Source organism: Etheostoma spectabile, unplaced genomic scaffold (assembly GCF_008692095.1).
Source record: "Etheostoma spectabile isolate EspeVRDwgs_2016 unplaced genomic scaffold, UIUC_Espe_1.0 scaffold00005748, whole genome shotgun sequence".
NCBI classification, from domain to species: Eukaryota; Metazoa; Chordata; class Actinopteri; order Perciformes; family Percidae; genus Etheostoma; species Etheostoma spectabile.
The window spans coordinates 32,121-56,427 of record NW_022603294.1 but is presented as its reverse complement, the minus strand read 5'-3'; the positions used below and the strand labels follow the sequence as shown (position 1 = coordinate 56,427).

General features: G+C 41.1%; 1 protein-coding gene and 1 long non-coding RNA gene across 2 annotated transcripts; one reads left to right on the top strand and one right to left on the bottom strand.

The window, feature by feature from the left end:
• The first annotated feature begins 345 nt into the window (after positions 1–345).
• LOC116677759 (uncharacterized) lies at positions 346–15,592 on the top strand. The gene is made up of 3 exons (XR_004329053.1): positions 346–355; positions 401–409; positions 15,514–15,592. It is a non-coding gene; the product is annotated as an uncharacterized LOC116677759 (long non-coding RNA).
• LOC116677757 (histidine ammonia-lyase) lies at positions 9,933–24,086 on the bottom strand. Its single transcript, XM_032508023.1, has 20 exons — positions 23,840–24,086; positions 23,704–23,755; positions 23,442–23,469; positions 23,242–23,316; positions 22,537–22,609; positions 22,302–22,368; positions 22,130–22,167; positions 21,533–21,658; positions 20,724–20,863; positions 20,448–20,495; positions 17,777–17,924; positions 16,372–16,467; positions 16,185–16,243; positions 15,711–15,791; positions 14,517–14,582; positions 13,206–13,371; positions 12,425–12,559; positions 12,236–12,344; positions 11,388–11,457; positions 9,933–10,212 (listed from the first exon to the last, which is right to left on the bottom strand). The coding sequence occupies exons 1-20, from the start codon at positions 24,081–24,083 to the stop codon at positions 10,156–10,158; spliced, it is 1,878 nt and encodes a 625-aa protein (XP_032363914.1). The 5' UTR covers positions 24,084–24,086; the 3' UTR covers positions 9,933–10,155.
• Between the last annotated feature and the right edge of the window lie 221 nt (positions 24,087–24,307).

Below are 24,307 nucleotides of genomic sequence, written 5' to 3'. Positions count from 1 at the left end.
AGTCTACATGTAAAGTGTCTTGGGATAACGCTCATTATGATCGTATACTATAAATACAATTGAATGTTATTACTTGTACTTGAGTATTTTCTTTTCATGCTACTTTTAGAATTGTGACCTGTAAAATATTTTTAGAAGTACATTTTCCACAGACACGTAATGATTTAGAGAGCATAAAAAGCACAAAACACAATGTTGTCATACTATTCTGCAGTATTACAACAAAAGTTAACAAAAAGAAGCATTATTGAATTCAATTGAATACACACATATGTTTACTCATATTTGACCAATGAAACATACCTAACAAAAGTTAAACACACACCAAAAGTCTTAAGTCATCCAGCCATGCCATGTCTTCACATTTGAAGGACTTCCATCTAACATCATAGTCCCAAAGCAGCTTGTGGTTGAACGTCTTTCGTATGGTGTCTTTGGGTCCATCCGCAAAGTTTAGCTGGAACACCAAAGGCTTCACATTGAATAACTTGCCCGAGTGGTTCAACAGCCTTCCAAAGGTGTCCTTGGCAGGGTGACACTCGCAGGGGAACATCTGGGAATCAAAGCATAGTTTTGTCCCGAAGTTTTCCTTGAAGAAGAGAGAGCACATTGTCCCTCTGGTATTTCTTTCATCTTCTTCCCCTCCAATTCCGAGACGAGCATTCATATCGCCTTTGGACAGTAGACGACAAGTGAAGAGCGCAAAACGAGGGCACAAGGGAGGGCACGAAAAAAAGACGCGAGGAAAGCGCACAAAAAGACGGCATGAAGAAAGGGATGAGAGAAGAGACAAGAAAAGGGCACAAGGGAGCCCACAAAGGGGCACACTAAGGAGCCCATGAAGGGGCGCACAAGGGAGCCCACAAGTGGACGCACGAGCTGGGACGCAAGGGAGAGACTGAGAGCTGAAACGCAAGGGAGAGCTGAGAACAGAGGGCCCATGAGGCAGGGCTGACTCGGACGGGACAGGCGGGAATACGGACGGGACAGGCGTAGGAACGGGTTCGGACAGGACGGGCAGTGAGATAGACAAAACAGACTCAGACGGGATGGGGACAGATAGGTCAGGCTTGGGCAGAACCGTCAGAGGAACAGGGAGGTAGACGCTGGCCGTCAGCTGGGGGTCAGGACCACAGGGCCCCTGCTGGACGGCAGTAGGGAGGCGCTGGTCTCTAGCAGGGGAATCTGGCCGCTGGCTGGAGGGTAGGGGCGGTCGGCGCTGGCTGGGGGTCTGAGACACCTGGCGCTGCCTGGGAATGGGGATCCAAGGGGCTGCTCGCCGGCTGGGATTCAGAGGCAAGGTAACCACGGGCCATTCCGGGGTCACCGGTTCCAAGTCCATACAAACGCTTGCCGGAGCTGACTCTCGGGGCTCCTCCTGGAGAAGACTGGTCAGTGGCAGCTCGTTGGTGGTACCAGGTGGGTCTGTAGACTCCCCTTCAACTGGTAGACATCCATGGCCATCGCAGCTACAACTGGCGCCTTTAGGATCCAGGGCTCGCCTGACATGGCGCCTCACATCAGGGAGCAGATGGCGAGTTGGCGCCTCACAATAAGTCGTTTTTCCCAGTTCCCTGAGGAACCGTCGGAAAGCGTATTCCAGCCGTGCAAGCTTTTCTTGACTGTCTCCGGCCGGCGCTGGGAGAGGGCCATGCTCCTTCTCCACCTCCTCCCACCGCACCATCATGAGACACCATGTCAAGGTGGGGTCCGTCTTGTGTAGGCGGCAAAAACAACGGGCCGGCGCCAGATTGAGCGGTGGAGGAGTGGCTCAAAAATATAACCTGATTGGTCCATGCTGGTCAGATCGTTCTGTGACGTGTAGCAGGGGAGGGAGGACCAAACGTAGGTTGGCAGGTGAAGACAGGGTAATTAATTGGGGGGGGGGGAAAACAAACAATTCACAAGGTAATAAACGAAAAAATCCCAAAACACAAAGGCCGCAGGGATCAAGGGGGAAAAAGTGTGAGGAAAAGACAGGACTAATACACAGGGAAGAGACTTACAGCAGGGCATTCGGGAACAGGCAGCAAGATGAGGTACTGACAGGCAGACAAACTAGAATGATCTGAAGAGACAAGGGAAGCACAGACATTAAATTCACAAGGTAACGAGGTAACGAGAGGCAGGGAATCAGGTGGGAAACATCAGGTGATCGCAAGAGCGGGAAGACACAGGAAGTAAATCTAGAGGCAAGAACAAAAACAGTCTTCAAAATTAAACAGGACACAGAACAAGCCGACACACAGGGGAAACAAGACAGAGATAACCACACAAGACTGGGGAGAAAACTAAGAAACAAACACAAGGAGGCAAAAAGGGGGGAAAAACCCCAAACATGACATATGGATTGATTAATACTGTTGTTGATTTCCTGTTTTTATTTTATTCATCTTAAATGTATATATTTTAGTTTGCTCAATTAATTGCATGTATATATTTCTTCTCACATTATAATCCTTGAAGCTTTGGCAAATAATGTAATTTCTAACATTCATGCCAATAAAGCATATAAGACATATAAGACACGCTTCTCCAACTGCATTCTTCTCCACTTGAAGTAGAAGGTCCATTGGTCTCCAAATCCGGCAGAGACAATGTCCTCTTTGGAGGGCGCGAGGACACCGATTTGTTATTGGGAACTCCTGGAGGAAAGCTTCCCATTTGTAGTCAATCGGCACTTTCACTGACACAGAGCTGCAGGAATAGAAAAGCAGTCAAGCGGGTTGCTAGAAGTGTTGACGTCAGCACCAGTAAATGGCACCTTTACCTTTAGGACCCTAGAGAACGTCTCCACGGCTCTGTCCTACCGGGCAGTGTATTTGATGCCTCTGACCTGCTGTGTCGTGGAGGTCAAGGGGAAAGGGAAAAAAAAAAAGACAGACGAAGGAAATTTTAAGTCTGAGCTCATGTTCAGTGGATGAAGAAACCAGCTAACAACATTAGCACTAATAACTACCAATTAAAGCATACACCGTAAAATAAATGTGTAATTTTATGTACTTTTTCTTGTTAATTTCACAGAGAATGTGCCATATATTTAAAAAAATATTTCACTTATTTAAAAGCTAAATCCAAGTTTTAAGGTTTGATACATATGATTTAACGTCCACATAAAAATACACAATCTGTTATTTCATTATTGAAAACTACTGTATTTTTACAAGATCAGGTCCTCTTACTGTTTCCACAGATGGTGCAAATCGGACCTAGGATTGGCCACGGGAAGTCCTGTGGTTCCCAGGAAGAAGCAGCCCTGGTCACACTGCGTCCTCTCGCCTCTCCAAGTAGAGCGACCAGATTCCCTCAAAGTACGCACCAAACCACTGGCAGTGGGAAAGGAAATGCCGAGCTGAGAAATCCCATCTGTGGAAAAGATCTCTTTATTTGAATGTGGCCTACTCACATTTCAGGATGAAAACCGCTTGAAGTGTACCGGAGTGAAAGTTGCAGAAAAACAGAAACAAGCTGTTGGAATAAGTGCACGCTTACTTTGAAATTCACCACCGTCTTCTCCGGTTTACGGTGCCTGACCATCAGCGTGGCCATGCAAAAGTACCCGTACAGGGTCATCACATGATGCGATAGACGGTCGCCCATTTGGAGCCTATGACAATCCTCCTCCTCCGTCCAAGCTGTCCCCATCTCTAGCAGACGTAGGGGCTTAGACCCCCCCCCCCCTCTCCTGAGAGCTGACATGCATGACAGCTTCATAAAGGCAATGTACATTTGAGGCAGATAAAAAAAGAGTGTCAATCAAATCATGAGCTTGACCAACCTTGGCTCTGCACCCTGCAGGTCCTCCACGGGTTCACCGACAACAAAGAACCCCCTGTGTTTTAGGTGGTCAACCAGGGACCGCGAGACACTTCGTCTGGAACCAGGGAGGACAGTTCCTGGTATTCCCAGCGTCTACCAACCCTGGTCCACTGTCTCTGAGAGATTTTGACCAGTTTAAGTTTGGCCTGCCGCTTCACACGCGTGTGCTTGGTGGACGGACAGTGCACCGGAGGCAATACACAACTCGCTTGTCAGGGCCCTCCCTTCAGAGAGAGAGAGTGAGAGAGAATACATTCCGATATATCTACTACCTTCTCCCTGTCAGAAGCAGAATCAGCTTTATTTGCCAGGTATGAGGACACATAATAAGACTTTTTCTTTGGAGCATCATCTTGCTCACAATGTGCTTGTATGTAGAAAACAAACAATAGAACAAACAATATATACACACTATAAACAGGAACAATATAGACAGGGTGAGAAAATGCAATAGTGCAATGAAGAGTGCAAAGTATGCCGAGTAAGATATAATTATATCTTAAATTATGAAACATAGTGCAAAGGTTGCTGGGATAAGTGCCATTATGTTATTAGACAGAATCAGGTGAAGTCTGCAGTCAGAAGCTCATGCATTATTCTTACTTACATTTCTCACAACAAATTATGGATACCTGTGAAAACACAACACAAAGTTAAATAAGTAATAATAAATAAATAAAAAGTTAAAAGTTTAGACAGGTCTCTCTCTCCAACCTGAATAATCCTTGACATTTAAATGAATCCACATTACCACTTTTATGTAAGCATAGACTGCAGTTACACTGTAACAGTTACATAATTATCTGGTATTTTTAAATTTATTTTTATTATTCTTAGATATAAATGTACAATCAATCAGTCACCACAGCTCGTACAATACATAATTGCAATTGATAATGTGAGAGCAACACAGCTGGCGCAAAGGCCTAACTCCCAACCCTAGTAACTACACCCACTGTGTGAAGGACGGCCAGTCAGTAAACCTTACAGATCGTTCAAACCTAAAGTGAGGAGACTTACGAGCTAAGAGCACAGACACACACACAAGTTATTTAACATTTCACAGGGCAATTTAAAATAGTGGATCTATTTTACAAGACAATACAAAAGAAACTGTACCTTCCATTTTGAGGCTTTTAATTTGAAACCCCAAAGGAAGTGGTATGTACCTTTTTAATAAAGGAAACCTATTGGTATTATGTTATGTTATTGTCTCTGGATCATTATTTTGAGAAAGGTATGCGTTTACATTGGTGTATAGTTATATTTGAATGTGTTTAATCAATAAAGCTGTGGCTGAAAAACCCCTCCAATCTGTTAACGTGATTGCTGCAAACATTAACAAACATAAGCAATGCAACAGCATACCCTAAGAGAGCTTCTATCAAGGCTACGTCTGTCTTAACTTTATTAGCTATTAGTTATTGTTCATGTAACGTTGTTGTAGTAACACATTCATTTCTTGTCTGGTTTTATATATTTTGTTTTTTGTAAAAACAGCTTAAAAAAAACGCTTCCTAAACCAAACAAAAACCAAACATCACTCTGCCTGCAGTTCGTGAACCAGAGCCCGTAAACTATGGATGACCATGTTAAGCTTTTGTCATTTCTGTAGAAGTGCTGGCTCTCTTCTGAGGATGCCGTTCATCTAGAGATCAAACACAGCACACACACAGGTTTATGTGTACTAAAGGGACACTGCGGCCCAAACAGGTTTTTTGCTACATTAGAGGGGCTCCCCTTTCCACTTGCTTCACAAAGATGTGGTTGGTATCAAAAAACACAAATTCCACTTCAAATATTGAATACACACAACACAACTCAAAATGACAACATGCCAAATTCTGAGGACAGAGTTAATGAGGTGCATAAGCCCCACCCCTGACACAAATCAAAATTATAAGAACTAGGGTGATTTGTGAGGACATCAGCTATACACACAAACAAAACTGTCACTGAGGTGCATTAACCCTCTGAGCCCGAGACACTCGCCCACGAGTAAAAAAGTACCTCTGATTCATAGTTTAATAACTTTTGAACCATACAAGCGATTTACTCACTTTTGGTTTTGTTTGAATCCTGACCTTTCGGCTTACGGAGGTCTTTTCCGGTCTTTCTAGCCTCTACAGGGGGTTTTCTATCCAGCCTGGAACTTCAGCCTCTTTGGGCTTTAAATCCATACTGTTATATCCAAGATTGATCCACTTTATATCCATAATCATCACGTTTGGCTCATTTTCTGAAGCTGGCCGCTCCTCCGCGTCTGCCCTGTCTGTCCCGTCTATTTGTTTCAGGAAGTACATGCCCAATATATGGGAGATAAAGGCCACCCTCCTGTATGGAAAGCCAGAGGGGACAAAATGCCTATAGACTATATGGAAGGCCAAATAATGCAATATTTAGACACATATTTGCTTGTATAACATTGCTGGTGGGTGTAATATCAATAAATATGACATTATTATGTTATTATTGGCATAAGAAATGTCATGAGAGCAAAACGTCTTGACTTTTTTGGAAAAAAATGCATGTATTTTGTCAACTGTATAAGTTATAATGATTATTTCTTCACAGTGTGACTCCCAAGACATATGAGAGTGTTTTAGAATGGAAAATGGCTTAGGTTTTACTTATATGTCTGTGATATCAATACATATCTGGAAGATTCATTTATTTATCTTAAGGCCCTACAAAATTGTTAACATGCAAGTGACCTCACTGCAACCAAATATTCTAATAACCCAGTTTGTCCTAAAAAAAAATGATGTTCATATCTTGACTGTAGACAACAGGTTGATGTTTTACAAGCTTTTATATAAAATAAATCCAGACGGAAATAAACTGGTAAAAAATGCCCTCAGGGGCCAGAGTGTTAAAGGGTCAATCACGATGAAAGGAAAGGAACATGTCCACACACACAGTAAGTGAAGGCACTGCATTAAAAGGACATACCTAACATATGAGAACAGATTTAACAGACAAGAAACGCTCTCTCTTTTTATATTTATTTTGACTATACATGCATAAAATAGATATAGATAGGTCAATGTGTGCAACCACTTTTATTATCTGATTTATGTATCTTGCCCCTTTGAGGGCATGAGTGATGGAAACTTCTAAGTCATTGCTAATACAAGGGGTATTAATACGGTACACATGCAGCCATGACATGGATGAGGCAGTAGGCCTACTTTAAAAGCTCAGTGGTCTCCTGAAATACAATCATATAGTGGATATGACTGGTAACCTACATCCAGTATTACCTGTAAAAGACAGATATACAAACGGACAAATGCAGAGATGGCAAAAGTACTCACTTTCCGTACTTAAGTAGAAGTACAGATACTTGTGTTAAAAAATACTCCGGTAAAAGTGGAAGTACTGATTAAACTTCTTTACTCAAGTAAAAGTAACAAAGTACAGGCTTGGAAATTTACTTAAAGTATAAAAGTAAAAGTAGCCTTGCGAAAGCTACCTGGAGCACACAAATGTTACTAGAGAGACTTCCGTGGACATTGAGTACACAGTCTTTATATGGCAAAGGCTACATTTTAAATGGATGTCTGCCAATAGGCCTAAAACATAACATATATGATTACTATGACAGAGAATGGGACTCCAGGTTAATAAGATTCTGACTTATTAGCAAGATATGAATTCAGTTGTGATTCTGTGAGAATTCACAGATCCAGTTTCTATTTTTAATCTTTCCCCCTGACATGTAAATTAATCTACATGTAGGTGTGTGCTCAAATATGACTCCTGGAAATAAAATAAAATAAAATGAAGGATTAAAATATGAATGACTAAACAGACATTAATGAAGAAGTTCCCCAGCACATTGGCCAGGAATCCTCCTTGATGCCTACTGTCTCAAACATCTCTCTCAGATAAGGCGGAGGATGATGGGAATGTCTTGGTGTTTTCTTCATTTTCAATCATGTCGCCCTCATGCTACTATGTGCTAACATTAGCGCCATCCATGCTACTATGTGCTAACGTTAACACCATCCATGCTACTATGTGCTAACGTTAGCACCATCAAGCCTCAATGATTTTCTGTGAATTAATGCAGAACGCCGAATCTGTTGAGTTGTCTTAGTCGTGCGTCAAATGCAACGTACAGTAGATGTATTCCCATCCATTAAGATTGAATATGGTATTGATGACGTAAACAATAATAAGGATAACTCCAGTGAAATAATGTGAAAATTGAGAACTAGATTAGGACTGGATTAAAGCTGATTCTGGTGTCCAACTTGGCCCCAGGTGTGTCTGTTAAAACAGACGGAGACATCTTCTCTCTAGCTAAGTTTCCATCCACTTGTCAATTGAATTACTAGGGATGAGCGAGTACAGCATTATCTGTATCTGTATCTGTTTACCACATTTATTATCTGTATCCGGATCTGTACTCGGACTGGGCGGGGCCTAAACCGGAAGTGGTCAGATTTAACCCGGAAGTGGGTCGGGTTGTCTTGAAATGGGGGGGGTTATCAGATATTAAAATAGTTATGGGTTGATCAGAAATTGTTATATTTATTGCTGATTAGAAAACTATTTCCATGACAGCATCAGCATTGAGTGTCATTGGTGTTGTCATGGTAACAAACAAACTATATAGGCCTACAGTATATAACAAGTTTTGCAACAATAAATACAGCAATGTGCTTGCAATTATTAAGTAAAATGTAATGAACAAGAGTTTTCATACTCAATAATATAACTTTATTTTTTAACTTTTAATTTTTCTATGATCAGTTTGATCATTTATTTATTTTTGGTTCTTTGTTATTTTCAAACTGTTATTTTCACACTCACAGACACACACACTCAATTGTGAGTGTGTGTGCCTGTGAGTGAGTAAAAGATACAGAGAGAGAGAGAGAGAAACAAAGAGACGGGGGGGGGGGGGGGGGGGGGGGTTGGAATGTGTTTGTGGTAACTTAATTTGTAATATTATTCATTTATACCGCAACTGCCTTTTATTTATTTTTTTATAAAACACAGCAAGAAAGTTTCAGACACTCAAAAAACTGGTAAGAGCCAGCAGGCAGTTTAAAAAAAACAAAACTTTGACGGCAGAGATGTTACCAGAAGTCTCCTGGTTACTAGGTACTAGTTCAAACTGAAGTATAAAACAAACCTGAAGCTGAAGAAACCCTAAATGTTAACGGGAAAGCCCCGCGACCTGAGAGAGATGGAAAGAGATGTTCACTTCTCTGTGTCCTGAGTGCGTGTGAGCGGAGTTGCACACAGCAACAGAAGAAATCTTTGTGAGTAGGGAGGGGCGCTGGGACTAGCCTATCACAGAATAGTGTAGGGAGGGGCGCTGGGACTAGCCTATCACAGAATAGTGTAGGGGAGGGGCGCTAAGACTAGCCTATCACAGAATAGTGTAGGGGAGGGGCGCTGGGACTAGCCTATCACAGAATAGTGTAGGGGAGAGGCGTTGTGACTGGCACTCTGACTAGCCTATCACAGAACGGAGACCCAGTCAGTGGAGAACTTCACTGAATCCGAGTACAGATATTGACTCGCATTACTCGGATAATACTTGTACTCGGCAAAAGTGCTTTATCCGTACCGGATACTCGTTTCAGCCGAGTACTCGGCTCATCCCTAATATCTAGTCTGATATCAAAATATTGATATAATATCGCTATATTGCCCAGCTGTAGTTAATAGCTAAACCCTTTGTGCCCGTGTTTGCAGATCCCCACTGTACAGCAGATCCAGTTTTCATGACGAGGTCTAAACCCTGAGTCGGAACACAACGGCTTCCTTCACCAGGCATCCATTGTTGGGTTGACCCTCTGACCCCCGCCACAGGGTAGAAGTTGTCAGACAGACAGGGAGGGGGGGGAGGGGTCTGCAGAAACCCCTCATGTACAGACAAATCACTACCTGTTTCAGTAGAAAGTCAATTTCCTTGTTGGTACCAAATGTTTTGGGAGTGCATTCCAAAGAAGTTGGCAACATTGAGGCTTTATTTTAAAGGCTAGTCTTCATGACATAATTCAGTGCTCGGAATACCTTTTGTGTGTGCTAATGTGTTTGCTTTTATGTGTTTAATTAATTTGCTGCGGCAGTTGGAGGGGGGGGGATAATGGGAAGTGGCGGCTGTTTATTTTGAACACCTCCGTTTGAACGGTAGGAAGGCACGTTGTTACTGCCACATCAGATCATGCATCCCTTTGTAAGTTGACACAATTTACCATGTGCTTTAATGTTATGTAAATCCTTTGAATACAATTTCAAAAGTGATGTTTAAAATGTTTTCCCATCTTTACAAATCCCAAGTGTGCATGTAGCCTTCCTCTCTGGGGAACACAGTCATATCTCCAGCTTTTTCTTGTATTGGTCCATGTAGGGTTCAACTGTACTCCACACCTGAAAGCAGAAAAACACAAAGTATGACATTGTCATAATGTAACGTTATTACTAGGGCTGCACAATGAATCTCTGTTCTATTCAAATTGCCACATGGACCAGTGCAATATCCACTTATCCATCTAACCAATATTAGATGGTAACAACTATTTTTTTCAACCTGGACCCTCTTTTCCTCTGTTTTTGTATGCAAGTGACTGATAGGAACAACACTCTGTGAAACTGGTCCAGTATTAAGCGAGAACGCTGTAACCATCAGCCACAGACCGGGCTGCAGTGTTACCCATTGGGGCCAGTGTGCATCGGCAGTTCGGTCCACTATGAGTGCTTCATTTTGCCGCTGACAGGCTCAGATCATTATTCGAAGTGTCTGACAAAATTATGGAAAGGATCCCTACAGAGATAGAGCTATAAAAACCTATTTGAGACCCTTCTGTTTAACCAGAAACAGCTCTGAAGTCGCTAGCGCTCAACCCATCAGACTCCATTTAAAAAAACAGCACTTAGAGCATCTACAGAGCCAACGTGTTTTCACATGTAAATCGGTATTTATTTAAACCAAAACTAGAGTTGTGCTGTTTGGAAAAGTGGAAAGACGACCCAAAACCGCTTTTCATAGTTTTTATTTAGTTGACCGAAGTGAAGTGTAACTGAAGTATATTTTACGATGCTAAAATTGCTATTAATTTACATGGACTCTGGTGGCTTTAGCGAATGCAATTTTGCGGATGTTTTTATGTTTAAAAAAAGGATCTTACTCTTTAACAGAAAGGTCAACCTCCTTAGAAATCCTTTCCATAATGTTATCAGGCATTTAAAATATTAATCTGTGTCTTTTAGTGGCAAAACGAGCACTTTTGTGAAGTTAAATACAAGTTGGACAATTGCCCTATTAACTTCCATTGTAGCTTGTTTCACCGCTGCCAACTGCAGCAATCTCACTTAATACTGGACTAATCTCAAAGATTGTCGTTCCAATCAGTCATTAGACACAAAAACATAGGAAAATAGGGTCCAGGTTGAAGAAAAAAACTAGTTACCCTTTAAGTATCACACTTGATTTTAATTTTAATATTTTTCCCACTTGGATATTTTGCTCATATGGTGCAGCCCTAGTTATCACACCACTCCAGTAAAATGTTAGGTACACTATGTTAGTTTTGGGGCGGACTTGCCTTTTGCTGTCTGACGAGCGTGTGAGCAGCTACGATGTCGGGACTCATGATGCGGTCTTTGTCCCAAGGACTGGAGAGACAACGATGATTAATGATATCCTCATAGAACTCTGGCCATACAACATGATTTGTCTTCATAATGTGTTTCTGACAAGAGGGAGCCTGGGAGTTTCCTGCTTTTAGGAAGGAAAAGTCTAAACTGCTCATCAACCGATATGGCTGTTTTCAGAGGGCTTTGCCACAAAACAGCACAACGGATAATGTCCTTTCTGTTAATCCAAAAACTAAAAAAAATGGAAAAACGCATGTGAAACATGAACAAACTGAAACAATGAACGCTAGGGAAATTTATATTATCATCCACTTTGACACTAAGTCATTATGGAAAAAGAACACTGAGCAACATTAAGTGGTATTGGATCTGTGCATAAATTCCCGAAACCGTAGGGATACAATCATTTTAGGCCACATCAGAGGCTTCATCTCTAAATTTACGAATAAATTGTGGCCAGAATATACTAATTTGTGGCCACAAAATACTAATCCGACCCGTCAGCCCCCATCTCTATCCCACCTTTCCTGTCTATCCACTGTCACTCTGAAATAAAGGGAAAAAAGCCCCAAAAATACTCAAAAAAACTGAAACCTGCAGTTTTTCTCAGACAACTTGTGCTAAGAATACTAACATGTCTATGATTTATTCCGTCAATGTGTGATCTGCATTTTCTCTTTTGATTTTCTGTCTATGTGCTTACTGGTCAATAGGCCAAAATAACATGCCCATTATAGTTAGGCTACGTCATTGCCAAAAAATACTATTTTGTGTAAACCAATAATGTTTTCTGTACCTGACCACAGAGCGCAGCAGCTCGTGGACCTTCTCTAGAGGGGTGGTGGTCTTCAGGGGACGCAGGAACTCCAGAGCCTGGCAGGCAGCCAGCAGCTCTATGGCCAGCACTGCAACACACAGACCCGGGTTCAGTTCCTGAGACAGGCGCATACTGTTGATCTGTGAGGATTCGCGGTGTGTCTGTCACCTTGCTCCACGTGCTCCACCACCTCCAGGGCTTTGCGAGCGGCCCAGCCGCCCATTGACACATGGTCCTCTGTTGCTGCGCTGGTGGACAGGGAGTCAACGGAGGACGGGTGGCACAGAGCCTTGCTCTCTGACACTGTAGAAATAGATCATTGGGACCGTTAAAGTTTTAGTCTGGAACATCTTGACGTCCGTTACATTCATGCCATTGCAGTTGCTACAAAGCTAATTAACCCTCCTGTTGTCCTCGGGTCAAATTTGACCCCTTTAAAATATATATCTATGTCTATATCTAAAAATATGGGTTTGTTTTTAACCAAATTACCAAAAAAAGAGGACAACACACAACTCTCTCTGGATGTCTCGAGGGGCTATGTTCAGGAGATTGGGGCGTCTGGCGAATTTCACGCAGAAACTCGAGTGAAGATAATGACCTCATCTGAAGAGTCCATCATGCTTTTTTAATCCTCCGTGTCCTCCTTGGCTACTAGTTACTGCGCAGAGGGAGGAAGGGCGCAGACAGTTTTGTTGTCATTACCTAGAATTCCTCATGGGGGAGACAGAAACTACACACTGAAGCAAACTGTGGGAGAGTACTTAGTGTTTTGTTTGAAATACTTATACATGGTGTGCTGTAAGCGTATCAATTGCAATACACATTTGTCATATTCAATGTGACTGTTGGTCTTCCACTTTGGTCCAGGTGAAGATATCCAGGGGTGTTCAGGATGAAGTTTTTGTATGACTATAGCAACATCTCTTAGAAAAACAGAGAAACAGACCTAAGGCAGCAGCAGTGCAGTGTGCGAGCATGAAGCCAGAGTTAAGCCCTCCGTCCTGGACGAGGAAGGCCGGCAGGTCGCTGAGAGCCGGGTTCACCAGCCTCTCAATCCTCCTCTCACTGATGCTGGCCAGCTCGTGGACACCTATAGCCAGGTAGTCCAGGGCCTGAAACAGAAAAGTCACACTCAATCCCAAAAAATCCAAAAGACCACAAAAGAATGACCAGCTGGGGCGAGGCTAGAAGGCCCACCTTGAAATATGATTGCCCCCCCCCCCCCCCCCCCCCACCCACCCATCCATGGGGCTAGAGTGCTGTCAATCTGATTGTGATTGATTTCCATTGGATCAGAGTACTGTCACTTTCACACTTGACTGCCTGTTCTGCCAATCTTCTCAATATTTCTATGATGACAATCCAAAATTCTGATACCATGGATCCAGTTCTGGAATTGATTTTTGAAGTGGTATTGTGTTCAGATATCCACTTAGTTTAAAATAGAAAACAAGTGAAGTTTGTTTTATCCAATATTTCCAAGCAGATTTTCTATCCTGTATTCTGATTAAAATGCCCCCCATCGTTTTCAGTTTCTAAAATGTGAGGCTGTTTCTGCATTGAGTACTTTTACTTTGAATACTTTAAGTTCATTATCCTGACGATACTTACATACTTTTACTAAAGTCATATTTTCAATGCAGGATTTTAACATGCAAGAATGTATTTTTACAGTGTGGTATTTGTACTTTCACCGAAGGAAATGACCTGAATCCTTCTTCCACCACTGATCATATCCTATCATATTCAAAAAGCTTTATTGTCTTCTTTGTTGCCATGTTAGATCATTTTCTTTTGATTGAAGGCAGAGTCTGTGAAGATGAGTCAGTATCCCGAGTTTTGTATATGTATTGCATTGGGAAGTTGTTTAATGACTTTTTGTTTTTTTGGTAGGAAGCTGTACCAAGGGAGATCTGGGATCCTGAGCGAGACACTTAACCCATGGGTGCTGCAGGGGCTCGGTTATATATAGCAACTGTGAGTCGCTTTGGATAAAAGACATGTAACGTAATGTGTTGATATACTGCTTGTAAGAGGACAGGAAGTGGTCATCAGTGAGGTTGGCCACCATCCGCGTACTTAAATAGCTAGAGTCTGTTGCTGCTGCAGGTGATCTCATTTGCATAGATGGAGACTAGGACAGGGGACAACACACAGCCCTGAGGCCCTCCGGTGTTTAGGATAGATATATCTTATCAACCCAAACACAGACCAGGAGGAGATGGAGATGGTATTAGTTAGTTGAGTGGGACTTTACCTTGGCTGGATATTCTCCATGGAAATTCCCATTAGACATGACCTCTCCGGTTTCTGCAAATACTAGCTTTAGATCATTTAAGGGTTAATAAATTGGATTTAAGTCTGATTTTTGTAGTTTGTGAAACACTAGTAAATTGTTTCTGTCACATACTGCTGGTGGGAAAATGCCCTCAATCAATGTTCCCAATCTGGGTGCCGGGGACCCACACGGTTCCTTGAAGGGATTCCAGGGGTCCCCAGTGAAAAGGCTAGTGATTTATTTCCTCTACAATTCCCTCCATAAGTAACACAATGACAGAACGCACGCTTATTTTGGACATGGCTTTCATACACTTTCTGCAATAAAACTAGCCTGACGTCACATGTCAAGGTTAAAATCCTATCAGATGGGGCGAAATCTTATCAAATGGGGGTCCGTTGTCTAATTTGCATACTTAAGAGGTATACAATTTGGAAATTATAGCCAAAGTGGCCCAGAAGTTACCCCTTTCTATATATTTCTTTTTTTGTACAGACTGAACAAACTAAATGTGTTAATTAGTGAGTTTTAAGTGCTGCTAAGTGGATTTTGTCTCTAATGGGAAGAGCCAAGCTAGCTGTTTCCCCGTTTCCACTCTTTATGCTAAGCTAACCGGCTGCTGGCTCTAGCTTCAAATTGGCAAATGCAACAAAATGACACAAAATCACAATTAAATAAAAATGCTAATTATAAAGTCTTAAATGAAAATGAATCGCAGTAAGAAAAATACAAATGGCGGGCCATTTCTATTGCAGAATAATTTATGGGACTAAAACTAACAATTGTTTTCATTGTTGCTGATTTTGCAGGTTATGTTCTCAAATAATGAATTGAGTTTTGCCAATAAAATATTCGAAAATAGTGAAAGGTTCCCGCTATAATAGACTGTAGGTGTGGGAGATACTGGTCAGGAGTGTGTTGTGTCGGGATGTGTGTGTAACCCTGCAGTCACACACTCGCTTGATGGGCGCTCCAGGGCGGGCCTAGCCTACTCCTGGTTGCTTGGCAACAGTAAACAGAAATTCTCTGGTGCTACCTTCAAGCATGTCTTACAAGTCACTAGAAGAATGTTTTTGGATTTAAAAGTAATTATCTCTTGATAGAAGTAACACAACTCCAAACATATCAGATATAGACAAAAATACGACGTCCTGAACATTGTCTCAAGGATACTGGGTTGTCCGTAGCACTGTTCAGCTCAGTGGAAATCACCTTGTGGACAAAAGCGATTGTGTCATGAACCACTCCGTGAACCTGCAACAAGCAGACACACAGCTGCATTAAATAGTCCCCCCCCACCCCATTCATTCATTGCTTCTGTCTATAGTGAACCAGCTGGGAGTTCTCCTTGACAACTGCACATTTTTCACTTTATTGTGCAGTCAAAGGCTCAACACTGTTTTTGTAGAGCTGAAATGAAATAACACCTTGAACCTCTATGTGTGTACTATAATATCTTACTCTCTCTTTCTCTCTCTCGCCTTCTGTGTGCATTAGTGTCCCATTTAAGCATGTTGTTGTGTCTCTGTAAATTCTAGAGTGTGACCAAGGCCTACTATATCTGTAAAGTGTCCTGAGATAATGTATGTAAGGATTTGACTCTATAAATAGAATTGAATTAAATTAATACACACACACATACATTACCTGTGGGATACAGCGCAGGGTGTAGGCATCCTGAACACGACCGCATGATCTATGACTCTCTAAAGGAAGAACAGGAGATGTTTTAACAGTTATTAGTTGCGCGGTTTTGTTGATTTGCTGAGTTTTTTAAATTGTTTGTTGGACTTGGAAATAGGATGATGAGAAGCAGCTGTGATGTGGGTTCTACCTGAGATCTGAGAAGGGAAGACGTCCGAGTCCAAGAGAGAGCGAAGCCTCGCAGCCACTTCCATCTGACCGGGGTGAGGTCTTACTGCGTGGATGGCTACAACACAAAAATTATGTTCATTACAATTGTGTGATCTATACTACACTCAAGTGTGTCTGTGCACATTAGCAGGGATGCTAAAAGAAACAGTTGCATTGTATCTGTGTGCCAACAGGCAATAATAGAAAACACAAATTACTGTCATTGATACCATTCAAATGTTAAAAAGAAAGCCAAGTTCAAATGACTTGGACACTGTGTAAGGTTTTTTTTGATTAGTTGGCCCATCCTTTAAATGTAGTGGCATGAATTGAGTTCCCTGAATATTAATTGTCTAAAAGGGCAGCTCTCCCTCCTTAAAGGAGCATTCCCGTCGATTTCAACATGTAGCTCTGTTTTTTATAAATGTGTAGGTCTATCAGTAGTGAGAAAAATGAAGCCAATCGGAGCTGCCTACACCGAGTTATCCTCCTGCGAGAGTTAGCAACCAACATGCTTCAACAGGGCAAGTTTTAAACGTGCTTTTAGCCTCTTAACATGCTGATGTCATTACCAAATGCCATTACCAGTGCCCCCCCCCCCCCATGTGCAGTGATTCCTTCAGTAAACAGAGTGAATGTGACTGCTGTAGATGTGACAGAAAGGCATGAAAAGTTGTGACAATTGACTAGTATGGACACCGGACAACAGGAAATATACAGAGGTATGGATTAACATAACTTTTATGCTTTTCTGTCACAGCTACTGCAATCAGATTCACTGGGTTTCCTCTGAAGGAATCGCTGTGTGTGTGTGTGTGTTGTAATTTGGAATTAAAAGTCCCCAATGTAGAGAAATCCTCACATTTTACCTCCACCTAAGTGGTTAATCTACTTTGGGTGCAGCTGTACTTGTATGTATAACTAAAGTAACTAGTAACTAAAGTAACTAGGAACTAAAGCTGTCAGATGAATTTAGTGGAGTAACTAAAGTAACTAGTAACTAAAGTTACTATTAACTAAATTTGTCAGATGAATTCAGTAGAGTAACTAAAGTAACTAAAGCTGTCAGATGAATTCAGTAGAGTAACTAAAGTAACTAGTAACTAAAGCTGTCAGATGAATTCAGTAGAGTAACTAAAGTAACTAGTAACTAAAGCTGTCAGATTAATTTAGTGGAGTAAAAAGTAGAATATTTCTCTCTGAAATGTAGCGGAGTAGAAGTAGAAAGTGGCATGAAAAGAAAAGACTCAAGTTCAGTACCTCAAATTTGTACTTAAATAAAGTACTTGAGTAAATATACTTAGTTACATTCCAGCACTGTCTCTATTGCAAAACGAGTGCCACATGGCTCATGATAAAATGAATAAAATGTCTTGTCTAGGTACCGCTGTGGAAGGCCTTCGCGGAGCCTTTCAGGGCCTCCACACTGAGGGCGGCGATGACGTCAGCTTGCCTGGCCACGCCCAGAGCTCTCTCTACAGCCTCGGCCCCCACAGACGATATCAGCTGAGTCCCGTTGATCAGCGCGATGCCCTGTCAACAAAATATCCATACTGATCAACACAACTTAAAATACACAGCTGCATAACAACTACTTTTGTAGTTATACCTACATTGTAATAGCTACACCGTTAAATGTTTCTGCTAATTTATACGCAAATTTCAACATGATTCACCTGTTATTTTTAATAACTGCGCCTTACTGTCGATTTTTAGGGAATATATGTTAAATGACAACCATTTTTGTTATTTATCTGCACAACCGAAAATTCAAAGATGTACAGAGTTAGATGGTCATGTTTGGAGATAAATGCTGATAAATGCAATTTTATGCTTAGATTATAAAAAAAGTTATTATTTAGCATTGTAGAAGTTAGCAATATCATTTAGTTTTTGTAGGTTGCTAAACAACGACTACTATAATATTGCTGACGTTGCAATCCATTATTAACAAATGAGATATTATATGCATATACTATATAAAGATTAGACAAATAAAAACAGCTGATTTCTGTACTGCATGTTATCAAGACTAATCTTGTGTAGCATATTTCCCCCTGCCCCCCAATATTTAGAAGAGATAGTTTTGTCCACCTCAAAAAATATGATTGGTGTTGGGAAACTAAGTCCACTTCATCAAATGTTGTTTACATGTGTGGCTTATTGCTACATTATTGACATTATTGTAATTTTTTCCAAAATAGTTGGACTTTTATTTTTTTACCCTTGCATCACTTTTTCGGTCACTTTTTGAAGATTTTTTTCAATTTTTTCAGAAGTTTACTAACTGAGAGAATACTATTAGATTAGATTAGGTTCAACTTCATCGTCGTATAAGTACAAAGACAACCAGCAGAATAAATATTTATATAAATATATGAAATATGAGCAGTGTATGAACAACATGTACAGATATACATGTGTAATGTAGTAGTAGTTACATTTTAATAGTAGAAAGAATAACATAGATGGCGTATATAGCAATTGTAAGTCGCTTTGGATAAGAGCATCAGCTAAATTTTATGTAATATGAAGTGTATTAGCAGAAAATATAGTAAGAGTTTGTTAAATGAAGTGTTTGACGTTAAAAATTTCTAAGGGGCGAGCCCCTGGTTGAACTGTGTCCCACCAAATGTTAAAACCAAACCTACACACTCTTATCCGAGCGTCTTGGACGGGTGAACAGGTACTTGTATATTAGCTTGCTAGCATATCTGCTAGCTAGCATATCAACATGCTAGCATACCAGCATGCTAGCATACCAGCATGCTAGCGGTAGTGCTAGCTTGACTACCCCCTGTCGGACACTGGAGCCTTGCCTTGCAGGTCATTTAACAGTAGTTTTCCCTTATATATAATAATATAATTAGCTCTCCTCAACTATCCTGGTGAACTTCTATCGCTGTGCTATAGAAAGCATCCTGACCAACTGTGCAACAGTGTGGGATGGGAGCTGTTCTGTTGCAGAGCGCAAGGCACCGCAGCAGGTGGTGAAACACCGGGACTCCACTACCCGCATCACTGGGACTACACTACCCGCCATCAAGCACATCCAGAGGAAACGCTGTCTGCATCGAGCTCGCAGCATCCTGAAGGACTCCTCTCACCCAGCCCACAGACTGTTCTCTCTCCTGCCCTCCGGCAGGCGTTTCAGGGTCCTCCGGACCAGGACCAGCAGACTAAAGAACAGTTTTTTCCCCAGAGGAGTCTCTTTATTGAACTCTAATCCTCATTCATCCCACTCCCCTCATATAATGATAGACTCTCCTCTCCCTCCTCACACCTGCCTCCATTTTGTTATCTGCAATATTATAATGTTCACCTGCACTGCTGACTGTTACTATAGTAACGACTGTTTATATATGCATCTTTTTTGCACTACTTACCTTGACTGGTATTTCAATTTGCACTGCTGACTGTTTAATTACAGTACCAATTGTTTACATATACATCTGCAATACTGTACTTTAACTGTAATATGCAATTACTTTCCACTGCACTTTAATTTGGATAGTTTCTGCCCAAACTTTATTTGTACTACCTTTAAATAATTGTTATACTGCTCATTTTAGCCTAACTTATTATATCTATCTGTAAAAATTCTGTCTATAATAATAATAGCCGGCTGTATATATATATATATATATATATTCATAGTACATACTCACCTGTAAACTCTGTAAACCATTAGTATATTATGTTATTTGCACATATCTGTAAGAATTTGCACTTATAGTAATATCCACTACATTCCTAGCTGTAAATCTTGCTCATAATACTTGTTATCTATATTTTATATTCATAGGACAAACCCATCTGTAAAACTCTGTTTATAATAGTATTAATGTCTATATTTATTCATTACATATCCATGTCCTACACTTACGGAATCATTGTATATCCTGCACTTACTGCTATTGCACTTCTGGTTAGACCCAAACTGCATTTCATTTCCTTGTACCTGTACATGTGTAATGACAATAAAGTTGAATCTAATCTAATCTAATCTAATAATATAATATAATATAATATAATATAATATAATACTAACAGTACCTCCTTTGCTTTCAGCACAAGAGGTTTGAGCCCATGACCTTCCAGCACCTGGAAAAAATGACATGTACATAGTTAGGTACTCATAAGCGTGTATAAGTAGCTAGCGGTCTTCACGGCTTTAATAACTCAAAAAGAAAATAACTTGCCAGGTTCTAAAAAAAGAAAATCAATAACAATGTATTTACTTTGTATCTTCCTCTATATCTTTAAGCTAATAGTTACAATATATGAATTCTAATTAGAAAAATAGCTTGGCTTTCATAGTGTGGAACGCACAGCCCTGGCATCAGCCCAGCCGCTCTGGGGGGACCACATCCTGCCCTCCCCCATCAGGCCCAGGGTGAGGTGGGCAAGGGGGGCCAAGTCTCCACTCGCTCCCACGGTACCCTTTTCAGGTACCCAGGGCAAACAGGATGCTGGAACACACACACACACACACACACACACCACACAATTTAGGCAGTATGTAATCAACTTACAAAACTCACTGTATCCAACTAATAACTCAGTATAACACTAATTAGCTACAAGGACATTTTGAAGTAAACACATTATGAATGATTAACAATATAGCACACTTGTAATCATAAAATGCATGTTTTTATACCACCAGGGTCTATATGACATAGACCTCAGATCCAGTATTAGGGACCACTAAGGTCTATATAAAGAGACTTCAGATACAGTATTAGGGGACCACTAAGGTCTATATAAAGAGACTTCAGATACAGTATTAGGGACCACTAAGGTCTATATAAAAGAGACTTCAGATACAGTATTAGAGACCACTAAGGTCTATATAAAAGAGACTTCAGATACAGTATTAGGGGACCACTAAGGTCTATATAAAAGAGACTTCAGATACAGTATTAGGGGACCACTAAGGTCTATATAAAGATACTTCAGATACAGTATTAGGGGACCACTAAGGTCTATATAAAGAAAGATTTGAAAGATGCTCTATAAATAAAGCTGCTTTGCCTAGTGTATATTCTACTTATAAATACTAAAGGGGGGGGGGGGGGGGTTAAAGTAACCTGCTACTACAGTAACGTAGAATAGAATGAAATAGAATACTTGTATACCATTGAAGGCCTTGATCATAGCGTCAAGGGTTTCCTTGGAGACGCCGCTGTAACCTTTGGCAAGGACATTGATCCTCAGAACCAACAGCATGCGTGTCCTCTCTACACTCAATGGGGCACCCACTCCTACACACACACACACACACACACACACACACACACACACACACACACACGCATTTGTGATATACACTGTGATAGTGCTGCCAACATTTCTAAATGTATAACTACCACTGTACAAAGATTGCACATGCCTTTAAATCAGTTATTGAAAGCCGTGAGGAAAGAGATGTTTTTCTTTGGGTGTATATTAACCCTCATGTTGTCCCTCCAATTTGACCCATGTCCAAGTTTTTTTAGATCAGAAATATGGGAGGTCCACTGGGCAACAACAAGGCGACAAAACGTTGGGGGAAAAAATGTAAAAAATATTGGAAAAAGTGACAAAATAGACACGAAGTAAACATCAAAAACTTTGGAAAATGGCTAAAATGTCAAAAAAGTAACAAAATCATTTAGATAGGGAGAACAAAAGTGCTTTTTTCATGTTGAGGGAAAGATAACGCAAGGGTTAAACAGGCTTGTGTGATAACTTACCAGCGCAATGGGAACGAATCACATTCGCCTGCAGCTGCCTAACAAGGGAGGAAAGGGGAGGCCAGCTGTTACACATGCATCAAATGGGGGGGGGGGAAACCTGTGTGTGCAATCAGGCGGTGGTTGGGTGATGTTTTCTGCCCGCCCGTAGTTACTTAACAACTTTACTTACACCAGTTGTTCCTTTGGTATTAGTGTGCGTGCAAGCATTCCAAAACCAGTGTTGACTCCATACACGACTGCAATGAAAACGCATATACACTGAAAAAAACTTCACTTTAATTCAATTTATAATACTCACCATTCTTATGCAAATGTTGCTTTTTTAAGTGTTACAAAATAAATGTAGTAAGTTTCTCTGCATCATACTTTTATCACAAATCCCAATTAAATACAACCATACATACCTCTGTCTTCTCTTATAACAGCATCAATAACCTCTCGGCATTTTATGGCTTTCTCCTCAGCTGCAGGGGTTAGCTGGGAGGAAAGGGAACAACAAGCAGGCTGGCTCCAGGTCTAGACCACTTTATAATTTACAGATAGAGCAGGTCTAGACCGCTCTATAATTTACAGATAGAGCAGGTCTAGACCGCTCTATAATTTACAGATAGAACAGGTCTAGACCGCTCTATAATTTACAGATAGAGTAGGTCTAGACCGCTCTATAATTGACAGATAGAGCAGGTCTAGACCGCTCTATAATTGACAGATAGAGTAGGTCTAGACCGCTCTATAATTTACAGATAGAGTAGGTCTAGACCCCTCTATAATCTACAGATAGAGTAGGTCTAGTCCACTCTATAATCTACAGATAGAGCAGGTCTAGACTGCTCTATAATTTACAGATAGAGCAGTTCTAGACCTCTCTATAATTTACAGATAGAGCAGGACTAGACTGCTCTATAATTTACAGACAGAGCAGGTCTAGACCACTTGGCAGCATGTAGTATGACATAGCAGGTAATAGCAGCATGTAACAGGTTGCTACCCTAATCCATGGAAAACTATCATCTATCTATCTATCTATCTATCTATCTATCTATCTATCTATCTATCTATCTATCTATCTATCTATCTATCCATCTATCTATCTAGGCCACTTTTCCCACCTTTATTTTGAACAGGCCTTGACCCAAGCTGACCAGAGCGCCTGTGGTCAGACTGTCTCCATCGAGGGAAACGTACTGGTAGTAAAAACCAACGAGATGTAACAGTTAGCTGCACACAATAACAGCTTTCTGCTCAGGTCATTTATAGATATATATTTTATTGCAATATTTGAAAGCATAACAAAGAACAACACACGCACCTCTTTGGGCTCTTGGTAAGAGCTTTGTCTTTTTGCAGCAGGGTTAAGGAAAGGTGAACATGTGCTTGTGTATCTATGGCAAGACGGAGCTCACCCGACTGGCCAATAGGAACGTGTTTTGAGGTGCCAGAGGGCACTTATTTGTAGTTTTTAGAATACTGTGCAATGAAATAATAGCATATCTACTAAAGATTCCCGTATATGATATCCATTAAATTAAAAATGTCTATTTCCATAATTGTAAAAGTCAGTGGAAGGATACAGTGCCATTGCCAGTAGGAAAAAGTCATGTCTGGGATTTTCTCCTGCAAAGACTCAAAAACAAATTTTAAAAATCCTATGGTTGTCAGAAAATCAGCTTCCAGTGATCTGCAGTAACATGAGCTGAAGACACTTACCCATCTGGACAAAGTCCTCGTCCTCCAGAACGTCCTCAGCTCTGTCCTCAAGGTGAAGGAGCTCTCCACCCTGACACCGGCGCATGCTGAAATCCCTCTCCCTGTCCCCGTCTCCGTCCTCTGGCTTCTTGGCCAGATGGTAGCGCCGCAGGGCCTCGGACCCCAGCGAACGCACAGAGGCCGAGGGGCCGCCCCGGGGGACCCTGAACCACTTGCCTCGAACACACAGGGACACACAGCGCATCGTGCAGAGCAAGGTGTTGAGGTTGAAACTTTAATATGTTGGAGGACAAAAAGGTAGGCGCTTCAACAATAAGCTCAAAGCACATTCCCACAGTCCCTCTCTGACTTATTAACATGTTATGTAAATGTATCTGTATCTATCTACAGGTTGTCAATCTTTAATTTTAGACAAAATCCTTTTTCTCGTCATACATGCCTGCCAAACCACCATAACATTTTCATTTT